This window comes from Phacochoerus africanus, chromosome 4 (genome assembly GCF_016906955.1).
Source record: "Phacochoerus africanus isolate WHEZ1 chromosome 4, ROS_Pafr_v1, whole genome shotgun sequence".
NCBI lineage: Eukaryota > Metazoa > Chordata > Mammalia > Artiodactyla > Suidae > Phacochoerus > Phacochoerus africanus.
In genome coordinates, this window is record NC_062547.1 from 117,041,068 (window position 1) to 117,056,492 (window position 15,425).

Consider the following 15,425-nt stretch of genomic DNA (forward strand, 5'->3'; position numbering starts at 1 on the left):
TGGGAAAGGGGTAGGAAAAGAGGGACACATGAGAGAACTGCTACCTGGAATATCTTCCAGTTCTATAATTCTCTGTCACCTCATTTCATCCTTCAGTTTTCTGAAGAGAAGTTAAGCAAACCTAAAAGAAAGACTGTGTTTAAGTTTACCATAGCAGAGAAGTGAAGGAACTATAATTAACAAGAATCTTCAACTCATTTTCTTTTAGCAGAGAGATAAAAAGAAAGAATCAAAAATATAAGAATTTGGAGTTCCTGTCATGGCACAGAGGAAACGAATCTGACTAGGAACCATGGGGTTGCAGGTTCAATCCCTGGCCTTGTTCAGTGGGTTGCCGTGAGCTGTGGTGTAGGTCCCAGATGCGACTCAGATCCTGTGTTGCTGTGGCTGTGGCTGGTGGCTATAGCTCCAATTAAACCCCTCGCCTGGGAACCTTCACACGCCGTGGGTATGGCCCTAAAAGACAAAAAGGCAAAAAAACAAAAACAAAAACAAAAAACCCCCCAAAACCAAAAAAACCCAAAAAAGCAAAAAAACACACAAGAATTCTAGGCTTAAGAGAATTGTTTGTGTATTTTGTTGATGCACCAATGTAATCACAAAGTGACAGATGGCATTTCATACTAAGAGCTGTCATTAACATCTGAAATTTAAAATATACTGGTATGTTATACTAGATTTTCAACCCTTTCAACCACAGAAGAATGTCAATTTATGTAAAGACTATTATAATTTCATTTACCTACTATGATTTCTAAACTGTGTGTTTAACCTAACTAATAGATTTAATCTCAGAAATGAAGTGCAAATCCAACCTATAATACTTTAAATAGATGTAGGTAAAAAACTCAAATGTTATATTCTGTCCTTTAGATACACAAAAAAGTATTATAGAAAATAAAAATAAAACATGGTATGTAGAGAGCTGTCACATAATCATTGGAAATGCAATCCATTTCTAACAAAAATACTAAAGGACAAAGTTGTCTACAGTCCCTCCTCAGTTCAGAGCATTTCACACATTTCCATTTCAAAAAGGTCCACTTTATATTCTCTTTGCTCATACAAAGGACGATTCCTACCAATGCACTACTCACATTCTATAAGTATTCTGACTTCTCCAGTCAATAAAATATCCTCTGCCTCCTTCTCTTGGGGTTCTGCAAGGTAACAGGAATTGAAGATTATCACAGCACATGTTGAAGTATTAAAAGGCAACTGTAACTTAATGTTTACCTTTCCCAGGTGTTTCATTTATACCATAAAAGGTACCTTAAAAGAATGATTAATGTAAAATGTGAAGTACTCCTTGAACAGTTAGTCAAAGAAATATTTGGACTTGTGCTTGTAAAAGCAGCAGACTATGCAGTTCACACCAACTACCCTTCTGAAGCCAACTTCAAAAGTTAGACAAATTAAAATAATCTTCTTAAAAGCATAAAATACCAACAAAGTAAGGAATGAATAACTACCTTAAATTCACCAGAGTCAAAATTCAGAAGGGTAAGCTCAATTTGTGTCTTTTATGGTTTTGCCAATAAATAAGTACTTAAGAGGCTGAGCTTTATAATTTGTTGCCTGCTTTGCAGCAATAGAGGACAAAAGTCAGAGTCTGGGACTCACCCAAATTAAGGACTATAATAAAAATGCCCTTGGCTTTGGGCTGGAATCCAGAGATGCACGCTGAGAAGAATAAGAAGGAACCAGAAGGAGATACAGAAAAGGTAAACATCTGAAATTGGATTAAGATGATTTCATATTCTTGGCAAAAGCAAATAAAAATCTTTTCTGGAGAAAAATTAAATTCATTTTCTACATCAAATTATTTCTACAACAGACAACAGAATCAGACCCACAGAGACTTGATGATATTGTAATTATAAGACAGACTGAAAAATAACAATGTTTACTATGTTCAAGGGTATAAAAGTCAAGGGTATTTTTGCTTGGAACTGAAACCCATAAAAAGTAGCATGGTGGATTTAGAAAAGAACCAAATAAAAATTCTAGTACTGAAAGAGATACCCATCCACACATTCATGAGGTCCAAAGAATCCAATACCTAATCACAACATCATAAAACAACAGAAAACCAAAGATAAAAATCTTAAAAGGACTCAAAGGAAAATACCAGATTAGATTTTTTTAAAAGGAAAAAGAGACACAAGGAGTTGAGATCTCAACAGCAATGGAAAGTGCTGAAATAAGGTAACCACTAACCTTCATGTGCTGAAATAAAGCAGCTGTTAGGAGTTCTGGTTGTGGCACAGCATAAGAGAATCCGAGTAGGAACCATGACGTTGCAGGTTCAATCCCTGGCCTCACTCAGTGGGTTAAGGATCTGGCATTGTCGTGAGCTATGGTGTAGGTCACAAAAGCAGCTCATTATCTGGTATTGCTGTGGCTATGGTATAGGCCGGCAGCTGTAGATCCAATTCAGTCCCTAGCCTGGGAACCTCCATATGCTGCGTGTGCAATCCTAAAAAGCAAAATTAATTAATTAATTAATAACAAACCACCAAAAGAAAAAAGAAAAAAAAGGCTGCTAAACCAGAATTTTGTCCCTAGCAAAAGTATCCTTCAGGAATGAGGTAAAATAAAGATATTTTTGGGAAATAGGCTAAAAGAAATTCGAAAGAGTATGTTTCAGATACTTCAAGAAAATAGCCCTAAGTGGAAGACCAAAGGAAACATAAAGACATGATAAATGCATGCATTAACCTAAACTGAATATTGACAGTATAAAACAAAACAACAATAATGAGAGAAAAAGAGAATAAACAAGAATGAATTAAAATGCACAATGATACTATATAAGTAAGCCTGCAAGTAAAAGAATTCAATGTACCATCTGGGAAAAAGATAAAGGCACTGGTCAATATTAAACTTTTTTAAATTCACATTCTATTTCTAGAGTCATTAATAAAAGAAGAGAAAAAGAGGTGTTCCCACTGTGGCACAGTGGGTTAAGAATCTGACTTCAGTGGCTCGGGTCACTGCAGAGGCTCGGGTTCGATCCCAACACAGCGCAGTGGGTAAAAGGATCTGGCGTGACCATAGCTGTGGCATAGTTCATAGTGGCAGCTCAGATTTAATCCCTGGCCTGGGAACTTCCACATATTGTAGGTGCAGCCATTAAAAACAAGAAGAAAAAGAGAAAAAGAGGTCATAATTTCCAAATAATAAGGGTAAAAAATCTGAAATGATAAAATAGCCAACTCATCTAAATGGCAAGAAAGCAGAGACAGGGGAACAATTAACAAATAGGGTTGATATAAAGTATATAAGATGGGAGATTTAAATACAGTCGTGTCACAGTAGAGATATCTAAAACACGATACAGAAAGACTAGAGGGAAAAGAATGAAAAAGGTAAACTATGTAAATAATAAAGAAAGCTGGTGTTGTTACATCAATCCCAGAAAAACTAGACCTTAATGCAAAAAGCAGTTTCAGAATAAAAGGGGAATACTTCATAACGGTAAATCACTAAGAAGATATAATTACACATTTTTATGCATCTACTAGCACAGTCTCAAATATATAAAGCAAAGGTTGAGAGAATATATGGGGAAGACCCACAATCATAAGTGGGATATTTTAACACACCCTTGTCTGTAATTCATACAAGCAACAAAAAATCACTAGTAATCCTAAAGATTTGAAATAAAGGATTAGCAAGCATGACCTAAAGGAAATATATAGAACACCACATTCAGTAACTGCAGGAAAAAAAAAAAAGACGATATAATGGGCCATAGCACAGATCTCAAATTTTAAAGATCTGAAATCAAAGACCTTTGAAACACAGAGTGTTCTCTGATTACACCATAATGTTGTTAGAAATAAAAAAAAACAAATGCAAAAATAACTAGAAAATGTCCATGTGTTTAGAAATTGAGAAATACAACACTTCCAACTTATCCAAAAGTTAAAGCAGAAAAAAAAGAAAATTAGAAAAATTTTAAGTGAGTTATAAAAATACTACATATTAAAATCTGAGTAATACAACTAGCTAACACAGTGCTTACAGGGAAATGCTTAGCCTTAAATGCATAAATTTAAAAGGAAGAAATGCTGAAAAGTAGTGATCCATAAGAAGTTAGTAAAAAGTACAAAAAAGTAAACCCCCCAAAGTAGAAAGAAATAAAGAGCAGAAATCAATGCAATAGAAAACAAATACACAATAAAAAGGATCACCAAGATTAAAATTTGGTTCTTCTGAAAGACTACTAAATCTCTGGTGGAGACTGATAAAGGAAAAATAGAAAGTACACATAGCTTAATCACACAAGAGAAGGTAATTCTTTCCTGCAGCCATTAAAAGGATAACAGTATTTATCATAAACAATTTTATGCCAGTAAATTAAAAAGTTAGAATGGAAAGACAATCTCATAGGAGAAAAATCACCAAAATAATCCAAAGACAGAAAACCTGAACTAGCTTAAAAATAAATTAATAATGAAAAACATTTCCTCAAAGAAAATCCACAGCCCAGATGGCTTCCAATCCTACATAAACTTTTCCAGAATAGAAAATGAGGGTCGGCTCATTTTGTAAGGCTAGCATATTGTTGACTGCTGATTTTAAATCCTGACAAGGGCAATATGGGCCACCTTACTCATGAACACTGATGCAAAACCATGAGCAAAACTCAAAATCAAATTCAATCCAATCAATACAAAAAGAAAGATAGTACGTACATAAAACCAAATTAGGTTTATTTCAGAAGTCAGGTTAGTTTTAAAATAAAATATAATTCAGTATATTAACATAGTGAAGGAGAAAGTTCATATGGTAATTATAAGCTGCAACAACAAAAGCATGAAATTCAAACAAATAAAACAAAACACAAAATTCTTAATAAGCTAGGTATAGAAGGAAACTTCTTTAACATGATCAAGATTTTTAACAAAAACAAAACCAAACAGAAAAAAAACCCTCAGCAAACATGCTTGGAGTGAAATGTTAAAAGTTTTCTCTTTGAGATCAGGAAACAGAAAGGAGAGAGAAGCTCTGGGATAATGGCAGTGTTTTATTTCTTGACCTGGGTAATGACTTCATGTTTGTTTATAATAACATATTGAGTTTTTCATGTTATGTTTTATGTACACTTTGAAATATATGTTAAAGAAAGAGATGTTTGGAGATGAACAAAAGGCTGACCAAGGCTATCATTCAAGCTCAGCAACTCTGTAGGTCCTAATTTTTTTCCCCTTATGATTACTTTCAAACCAATTAACATTTTGAGGCCTATAAGACATTGTAAAATCTGTCATGTCCATGCATTACAGACCTTAAAAATGTTTGTACACTACAATCCAATAACTCCAATGTCTATGAACCTATCCTAAGGAAAAAGGCTAAGAAAGAGAAAAAAAAAAATCCAGAATGTATTAAGATGTTCATTGCCCACATGATAATATAATGGAAACAAGAGTTCCCACTGTGGCTCAGTGGGTTAAGAACCCAACATAATTCCCCTGAGGATATGAGTTCAATCCCTGGCTTCACTCAGTGGCATTGCCACAAGCTGTGGCAAAGGTTACAGATGTGGCTGGGATCCAGCATTGCTGTGGCTGTAGTGTAGGCCTACAGCTACAGCTCTGATTCGACCCCTAGCCTGGGAACTTCCCTATGTTGAAGATGCAGCCATTGAAAGGAAAATAATTAATTTTAAAAATGTAAACAACTAAATAACCCACTACAGGGAATAGTTAAAAATAATTTTTACAGTGGGATTATTACACAGTCAATAAAAATAAGATTTACAAAATATTCCAAGAAATGTATATAACCTAATTTTTAAAAAATTAGAGATATACACAAATGTTTATACCGAGCACAACAAAAAGTCCTGAGCACAGGCAAAAGAGAAAATGGGGAGGGGGAGACAAACAACACTGGCTTTCTTTGTATGATGAGCTTACAAATGTCATCTGTACCTTTTATTGCATTTCCTGAATTTTCTTAAATGACTATATGAAACTGTAGTAATAGGACATATAGAACTGAAGGAAATAATCACAAATCTAAAGTCTCCTAAATCCTAAAATTACTTCAAAATTTAACCTTAAAATTTCAATTTTTATCTCAGTAAGACTTTATGCAGGTAAATTATTTTCTAACATTTAAATTGTGTAAGTATGACATGCTAATTATTAGAACAAATAATTTCTAATTGTATTTAATATTTTATTTATTTATTTTTTTTGCTTTTTGCTTTTTTTTTCCTTGGGCTGCTCCCGCAGCATATGGAGGTTCCCAGTCTAGGGGTCCAGTTGGAGCTGTAGCCACCAGCCTACACCAGAGCCACAGCAATGCAGGATCGGAGCCGCGTCTGCAACCTATACCACAGCTCACGGCAACACCGGATCCTCGACCCACTGAGCAAGGTCAGGGATCGAAACAGCAACCTCATGGTTCCTAGTCGGATTTGTTAACCACTGAGCCACAACGGGAACTCCGTATCTAATATTTTAAATTATATAACTTAAAATATAATAATTAGATCTTCAAAGATCTATCATTTCCAATTTTCTTGCTAACATTCCTATAATTCTAAACCAGTTTGCTCCTTGACAGCGGAAGAAGCAAATGATCTACAAACTGGCTTCAAATAGTCATTCCTGTAAAAACTAATATAGGACTGTTAATGGCCCCTCAATTTCTTGAGTAGCCATTTTTCAACCTTGGTGTTGCCAATACCCTGGTATTTTCTGACCAGTTATAAGATATGTCCCAAGAAATTTGATATCAATAATTAAGTATAACTGTTTTTAATGCTTATCATTAGAAATAATAATTAACATAAATGTAAGGTTATCTATCTATCACAGCATCCCAGTATACTTTATTGAGAAAGAGAAAATACTGTAAAGATAAATCTTACATACCATTCCACATTAGGTATTCAATATTTACTGAGCATCTATTAGAGGTCAAGAATTAGAGGCACTGTTCTAACAATAGAAATGGAGTTGAAAACCATTAGATCATAGGGTTAAATATAACTGGCATTTAGCATTTGAAGCCTTGAAGAGACTAACCCTATCCTACTTTCCACTACTTGCTCAATACAAACTATCTTCTCTAGCTCTCTTTCTTTTACAACAATCCAGGCTTTGCCTGCTGCCATACCTCTACTCAAGCTGTTCCCCAGCTCAAGTGTATTTTTGTTCATTCACCTGTATATTGCTCACTCTAAGCCAGGTATTATGCTTGGCAGGAGAGAAGAAAGAAGCCTTTTCCAGGTGAAGTCCCATCTCTTTCTCAGAGAATCCTCTCCACACTCCAATATTGTAACTATTATTTTCCAAAGCAATAGCTCCCAATCTTCAATATAAGAAATCATGTCTAATATCAAACCATTTAATGAATTCCATCTATCTGGTCCCATGGCTCTAAATACCATCTATACATAGATAATTTCCAAATTTTTACCTCTAGCTACTACCTCTCCCTTAAACTTATATATATATAAAATATCTACCTATTCAATGTCTCCACTTGAATATCTGACAGGCATTTCGAACAAAGCCATATCCAGGAAGTTCCCCTTGTGGCTCAGTGGTAAGGAGCCAGACTAGGATCCAGGAGGATGCAGGTTCGATCCCTGGCCTCGCTCAGTGGGTTAAGGATCCGGCGCTGCTGTGAGCTGTGGTGTAGGTCACAGACGTGGCTCAGATCCTGCATTGCTGTGGCTCCCAGTAGCCACAGCACCCATTCAATCCCTAGCAGGGAACTTCCACGTGCTGCGGGTACAGCCTAAAAAGAAGAAGGAAAAAAAAGACACATTCAAAACAAATCTGATTTAACTCTCCAAAACTACTTTCCATCAACCCCATCATACCCCCTGCCCCATAATCTCTAACTTAATAAGGTATACCACTTTTCACCCAGTTGCTCATGGCAAAAAAACTCAGAGTCATCCTTTACTTCTCTTTCAAACCTCAGACTCCATATCTAACTCATCATTAAATTAGTATTTTCTAAATACATCACAAATCTGACCACTTCTTTGCTATTCTACCACAATTACAACACTGCCAACCTAGATTATTGTTAAGTTTTCCTAACTGGTTTTCCTGCTTCCATTCTTGCCTCGTACAATCAATTTTCTACAGACAGCCAGAGTAATCCTCTCGGGGGAAAAAAAAAAAAAGTCTAATCTGGATATTCATTTGCTTAAAACCCTTCAGCGGTTTCCATCTCAGATTAAAATCAAGTCTTTAAATGACCTTCAAACCCCTACTTGATCTAGGTTCTGCCCACTTGTCCACCCACCTGTCCCACCATCTCTCCTGCCACACTGCCTTCTTTCACTCGACTCAGCCCACTGGCCTCTTTGTTGCTCTTCCAACATGCTAAGGACACTTGCATTTTTTCCTCTATCTGATCATTCTTCCCTTTATAGTTTCATGGTTTACTCTGCTTCATTCAAGTCTCTCAGTAAACAGGGCTTCTCAAAAAGCTCTTCCCTCACAAACCTACCTAAAGTATATCCTATTACTTTTTATCCTTTCACTTTACTTAACTTCAAAGTCAATATTAGGAGAGCAAGCAAGAAAGCACATGTATAATGTCTATCTTCCTCCCTAACACTTAAGCTCAAAGAGAACATGGGCTCTGTTTAGTTCACCACTGTTGCTACATTATGTACAAATAGCAGACTCTCAAAAAATATGTGAAGGAACAAATGATGGTAATTGTTTTTAGTTTCGTTGAGAAAATAATGACAAAACACTACTAGCATTCAGTAAGGCTTTCAAATAAATTCACACTCAATCACAAGAGCATTCATTGTACATATACTTTGATGGCAGGAGTACAATGTTCATGATTCGGGGTTCAATAACAACTACTGAAGGAAAAGGGCCTTCTTATATTTCTCTGCCCCTTCCCATATCCTCCCTTCCTGTGTGATTCACTAATTCTTTCCATAACTGTCTATACCACTAAGCCAGAGAGTATTCTAGACATTAAGAATACAAAGATAATTAAGACAAGGTGATGCATGAAACATAAAAATTAATACCTACAGAGTATGACATGCAATGGGGATAAAGCTGTAGCAAAAGAGAGGAAGTATTAACTTTTTAGGGATAGGTGTTCAGAGAAGTTTCAACAATGATGACACTCAACAAATACTTACAAAATCAAATACAAAAGATATGCTTCATTTTACTTTATATATGAAATGAGGGTATTAAGTCTGAAAGTGCTACAGTAATTTGCTACCATGAGATAAGCTGGCCTGAAAATGAAATCAAAACAAGGGGAATGAAACAGCAGAATGAATTACAGAGAAATTGAGCCAGCCAAGTCCTTGATGATTTCAGGCTGGATAAAGCCCTAGCTGAAGTTCAACCACAAGATCTAATCATGCCCTTTATTGTTTAAGCAGTGTGAATTTGGTTTTGTGTCTCTGCAATATAAGTACACAGATGAATCTCTGCCAATTCTTTCAAAAAGCAAAGCATTTGTTATTTCAATGTATAAGGGCACTACCATTATTTTGGAAGGAGCAATTCTTGTTTTGTGGACAAATATCATAGGACACTCAGTGTATCTGTCTGGCCTCTACTTAGTAACTGTCAGGAGGATCTCACAATCACTGTGACAACCAAAAGCATCCCCATATTATTTCCAAATGCCTTCCACAAATCTATTTCCTAATCATTGTTATACGTATCCATTTCTCACAGTGTATGTTTAAATGTACTCAACATCAACCGTAAAAGAACTGAGATGTACCACTCAAATATCCTAATTTTGCATAATAATCCAATTTTAATCAGTTATCCACAACTAACTAAATGATTGGCCAAAATCCTATGTAAAGCTTATATCAATTCTTCAAACGAGCAGTGCTTTATAGGTGCTACTATTATCTGAAAATTCTCATTTATTTAAACTTACTTCTCCATACAATACTATCAAGATACGTCACGGACGTTGCTGGTTACCTTCCTTCAGCCATTCACTAATTTCTTCCTAGACTGAAATGCCAGGTATTGGTTTTTCCAGCCCCCTTGCAATTAGGGCCTAACTATGCCAGAATGACATCTGATACTGAGCTTCTGTGAAAGGTTTACTTGCCTAATCAAGAGATGGAAGGGCAAGATTCCTCCTTTCTTTGGTGGCTGTGTGAGAATGTGATATCTGGAGCAGAAAGGGCAATATGCAACCATGAGGGGATAAACCTGAGCACAAAGGTCAGCACACAAAGGATAAAGATGGAAAGCACCCGGATCCTTGATAACATCACTGCACCACTAAACTAACTAAACATGGAATCCTCCAACTCTGGACTTCTTTGTATGTGAGAGACTTTTGAATCACTGTTAGTTCATATTATGTAGCCTGGATCCCAACTAATTACATATGGTATATTCAAGCACTGACAAGTGACGGAAAGCGGAAGAAGAAACAAGATGACTATAAGGTTTCAAGATTGCGTGGCTGACAGAGAAGTGGTTCGAAGAGAGAAATCAGGAGGAAGAGGAGTCTATACACATACTTGCACACGTAAACACATTAGGTGAGGGTAGGTGGATGGAAATCAAACTGATGCAATTTGCTACGAGATAAGCTTATAGTGCATTTAAGGTAGACACATGAAGCAAGTGGTAGAAGTGAGGAGTAGAGTTACAGTGCTAAGAAACATCCATACAAAAACGATGATTTATATCGTTTAAAAAAGGATATGACCAGGGGTTCCTACTGTGGCTCAGCAGGTTAAGAACCCGACTAGTATCCATGAGGATGTGGGTTTGATCTCTGGCCTCGCTCAGGCGGTTAAGGATGTGGTGTTACCGAAAGCTGCAGCGTAGGTTGCAGATGTGGTTCAGATCTGGCATTGCTGTGGCTGTGGCGCAGGCTGGTAGGGGAGCTCCCATTCAACCCCTACCCTGGGAACCTCCATATACTGCTGGCGCGGCCTTAAAAAGAAAAAAAGAAAAAAAAAATGATATGACCAACAAGTGAACACACCAAAAAGCAGAGACTCTTGAGAATGCTGGTTATCTCCCCCTGACCCATTCTGCCTTCCCTCGGCCACTGGTTAGGCTGATTAGAAGTGTTCCATCCCCCTTGATAAAACTATTGTAACAGATCTGGCAGCAGGATCATCACCATTTGTTCAGGATCATCACCATTTGTTCAATCAAAGCAAAGTTTAGGGAAAAGAGTAGGAGAAGAGAAGCCTTCTCTCCCCCTTTGGAATTCAATGAAGAAGTCTATGGCATGAACACTGCCAACAGCTATCTTTCTAGAAGAGAATCTAGTCTGAGCATAAAGCCCAAACAGGAGGACGAAGATGAGAGTAGAGCAGAGAAATAGAACCTCAGCCCTAATAACGTTAAGTCCATGATTAAACTACTCTTTAAACCAATTCTACTTACACACTTCCCAATTACCTGAATGAATATATTTCTTTTGTTTTTAAATCTAACTAGTATCCCAATAAAAAAAGGAAGAGCTATGTTTGGGGGAAGAGCAAATTCAAGCAGTGCAGGAAACAAAAAGAAACTTTCAGAGAAGTAGGAAAATCAGGAAGTACAATGCATAAGAACCAAGAAATCAGATGATTTTATTCCTACAGAATATATTTCAAAAATGGTCTAAGGAAGCCAAGGATGACTGAGAAAAGGCCATTAAGATCTGGCAATGAGACAGTCATAGGTGACTTCTAAAGTAGCTGAAAAGGTAAAGGAACTAAAGGTGCAAAGCAAAGAATAACATATCTTTAATAATTCTGTAACATACTAAACACTTGGAAAGACACACAACATGTGTTAAACTACTTCAACTACAACTCTGTGAGGTCAGAATAACATTCTTCCTTATAGGTAAAGAAAAGAGTCTGAATAATAACTTGCTCACAGCCACATAGCTATTAAGTGGTTTTAGTAGACTTCAAAACCAAATCTATGCGGCTCTAAAGTCAATGTTCCTCCTACTATACCAGGCTCCAGGGATTAAAGAATAAAAATACAGTGGAACCAGCAGGCTCAGGATTCAAACGCGCTTCCTTGAGTTGCACAGCATACATTCCTGCAAAAGGTATACATATAGCATGTATGTAACTAGAGGGGAAAAGACTGAAGGAATGATAATAGACAGTTACGGAGAAATTTGGAGAGGGATGACTGTGGACACATCCGGAAGGAGGCTGCTCTTGAAAAAAAGGAAAGCCACTGCGGAGTTCCCAGTGGCCTAGTGGGTTAAGGTTCTGGCATTGTCACTGCTGCGGCTCAGGTTTGCTCCCTGACCCAGGAACTTCTACACGCAAATGTGGCACAAAAAACAAAAAGACATTTCTCTGTCTGAGATATGAATAAATATGATAATGATACCAAGATGTAAGAGATTACACCTCAGATGGTTGATGTTTTTCTCAGGAAAGGAAGAGATTAAGTTATTTCAGGAAATAAGACAAAAAGAAACACAATCAACACTAAAGGCCCAGAAGAGAGCAAGACTAATTGGTATAAAAGCTAACCAACATCTTTACATAACTGTCTCTTGCATCCTTCAGGATTTCAGGGGTCAAACTGACAAAGCTAGTGATGAGACTTGTTCAGGACTGGAGACTAGAAAGATAAATCTATAGAAAGTAAAGCATTCTAAGGCATCAGTAACAACGGGGATCCTGGTTACATAGGGAGGTAAATAAAATCAGCAGTAGGCAAACGAATGAACAGAGAGACAAAGAGGGGTGGTTTCATAAATAAAGGGAGAAAGGGAAAGAGAGAGAAAAAACAAGATTCCAAAAGAGAGTAAGAAAGATTGTTTGTGGTCAGAGATGTCTTGACACAATGCCTCAAATTATTTTGCCAAAGACAGTGAGCCATTGATTGGGGCTCAGCAGTCCTCCTATCCTTTCAACTAAAAGCACAGAACTGAGAGACAATCAGCTCTAAAAACACACACTCCTTGGCTGTAGAAAAGTGGAGGGCAACAACAAACAAATGAATGAAATTAGCCCATAATGGAATCAAACATTAATGTATCTCCTCTTCTTTTATTTATTTATTTTTGTCTTTTTGTCTTTTCCGCACCCTCAGCATATGGAGGTTCCCAGGCTAGGGGTCTAATCGGAGCTGTAGCCGCTGGCCTACGCCACAGCTCACCGTTCACGGCAACGCCGGATCCTTAACCCACTGAGCAAGGCCAGGGATCCAATCCACAACCTCATGGTTCCTAGTCAGATTCATTAATCACTGAGGCACAACAGGAACTCTGTATCGCCTCTTCTTTTAAAATGAACAATTCTAACTCCAAATTTCATAAATTCATTAAGAGGTAAAAAGGCTACAACAAAGAAAAAACAGACCATGTGTCATTAGTAAAATCTGTCAGGCCAATTATAACCCACGTGTTACAAAGATTTTCAGTATACAATTCCAATAGGGCAAGGATCGTCCATGCTTTAATAACTTTGGAGGGCATCTAGCATAGTTTCAACAAAATTATATCACTCATTAATATTAATGCTAAAAAAGTCCACCCACTTGCAATCTCGGTGGACAAGATATCATTTATATTTATAATCTTATTCTTTTTCGTGGGGGGGGGGCAGTTTCTCAACCCGTTATTCATCTACAGGAAAAGGTGGGAGAATCAGCAGTGGTAACTTCCTCGACTACCACTTCCATCCTGCAGTTTGCACTTACAAACTCTGGCAAGGTACCATGTTACTTAGGGCAGTTTCTTATACCATTAATTCTAATTACTCTTGCCTCAGTAATAAAGGAAAGAGAAATACGACTGGGGCAGCCTAAATTTTATTTAAAAACATCAGATTGTTAAGTAGTACCAACAATTGAGAATCCAAGAAATTTGGGAAGTTTTGAGATTAAAAAGATTTTTCTCCATTTTATTCCTTTCTATTCTAAAATAAAACAAAGGGGTTAGACAATTCGGGATCCTAAAGCTTCAGTAGCCAATTTAAACGCTGAATAAAAGAATCACTTACACCACTTACCCTTTCTTGTGCTATTCTATTTCTTAACATTGGTAGAGCCGCCTTTTAAAAAACCCATCACTTCCCAATTCTTTCCCTTGACCTAGTAACTTACGCCCCCGCCTCAAAATAGTTTAGGGACTAAAGATTTGCTACAGTCAGAAAAAAAACATTAATTTAGATGAAAGATGATTTGCCATCACAGGCACCATCCTCCCCTGTGCAGGAGTTCGATGGGCCGAGTTAAACTGTCCCAAACGAGCCCAGTCTGAGGACTGGATTCCTCCATCAAGGTGAACAAAATCCACTGGCCTCTGGGTAACAAGCTTTTTCTTTGTAACTCTATATGCTAGGCTATCGGGTAAGCTTCCCAGACAGTTAAAAACTTTTAAAGGAAGCCAGAGGGTCGAAACCAGGAAGATGGGGAGGCGACTAAAATAGGAGGGGCGGACGACCCACCCACCCAACCTCCGCGAAGGAGAGAGACCGCTTGCAGAGGTGAAGCTTCACCAGGATCCTGGAAAGGTGCGGAGGGCGACAGGCGTCGCGACCCCCACCCGCTGTGTGAGAATGAAGGACTTGCAAAGCCAGGGGCCAACTGGAGGCCTGAGAGGGGGCGCGGGGCGGGGAGAGGGTGGGACGTGGAGACAAGGGAGCGGCGGAGCGGAGCACCATTAGGGTCTCGAGCAACGTCGGGGGAAAGCCGAGGAAGCTTTGCCGAGGGAGGAGACGCCGAAGCCTGCAGCTCACTCACCTGCCAGACGCTCGCCCCGCGGACAGATGCACGGACGCCTCCGGGGTGCTTCCTCTCCTGCCGGACACAGCTGCAGCCGCTGCCGGAGCTCCAGGACGCGAGAGGAGAGGGTGGTACCGAAGCAGGCAAAGCGGCGACCGGACCCGAGCCGAGGGAAGCGTACATAGGGGGAGCTAAGGGCTCGGGAAGGCAACTCTGTGCTTCACCTTTTCACCGGTAGCCTGCAGCGCTTCCCGGGAACAGCATCCCGCCAACCGCGGCCCGCTGCTCCGGGGCCTTCGCCCGCAGCTCCCCCCAGCAGCGGCCGGGTTTCCGGCAGCCACACCCCGCCCCCTCGCTACTTGGCCTCCGCCATCTTGTCGGAGGCGGGAAGAGTGCAGTGCGCAGGCGTGCGCTGAGGTTGCCGGCGTCCCGCAGCCTCGCGGAGAGGGGGCTGTGATGCGCAGCCGCGTTGGCCGCTGCGCGCCCCGCCGCGAGGATATGCCTTGCGGTCTTCCCCAGTGTGCGGTGCTGTGTGGGAGCTCGACTCTCAACGTTACTAGACCTACTCGCCTGTCCTGAACTGTCCTGAAACCAAATTAATAGACCCCTTCTGCGCACCCCATAGTCACTCATTGTGTAGAACCTATCTAGTGTCCACTGTGTGCCAAGTCCCAGGCTAGGCGCTGGTGATAGAATCCTAAGACTGGATAATTCATAATT

General features: G+C 38.9%; 1 protein-coding gene across 6 annotated transcripts in view; it reads right to left on the minus strand.

The window, feature by feature from the left end:
• Nucleotides 1-15,107, minus strand: part of APC (APC regulator of WNT signaling pathway) — a 123,477-nt gene extending 108,370 nt beyond the window's left edge. For 3 of the 6 annotated variants that reach the window (XM_047778424.1, XM_047778425.1, XM_047778418.1), the window contains exon 1: nucleotides 14,724-15,037. In XM_047778424.1, the coding sequence (XP_047634380.1) occupies nucleotides 14,724-14,888 (165 nt within the window). In that variant the 5' untranslated portion in view covers nucleotides 14,889-15,037. Of the gene's footprint in view, nucleotides 1-14,723 lie in introns of all 6 variants that reach the window. The other 3 variants (XM_047778426.1, XM_047778422.1, XM_047778420.1) reach the window with 2 other exon arrangements.
• Nucleotides 15,108-15,425: the final 318 nt, after the last annotated feature.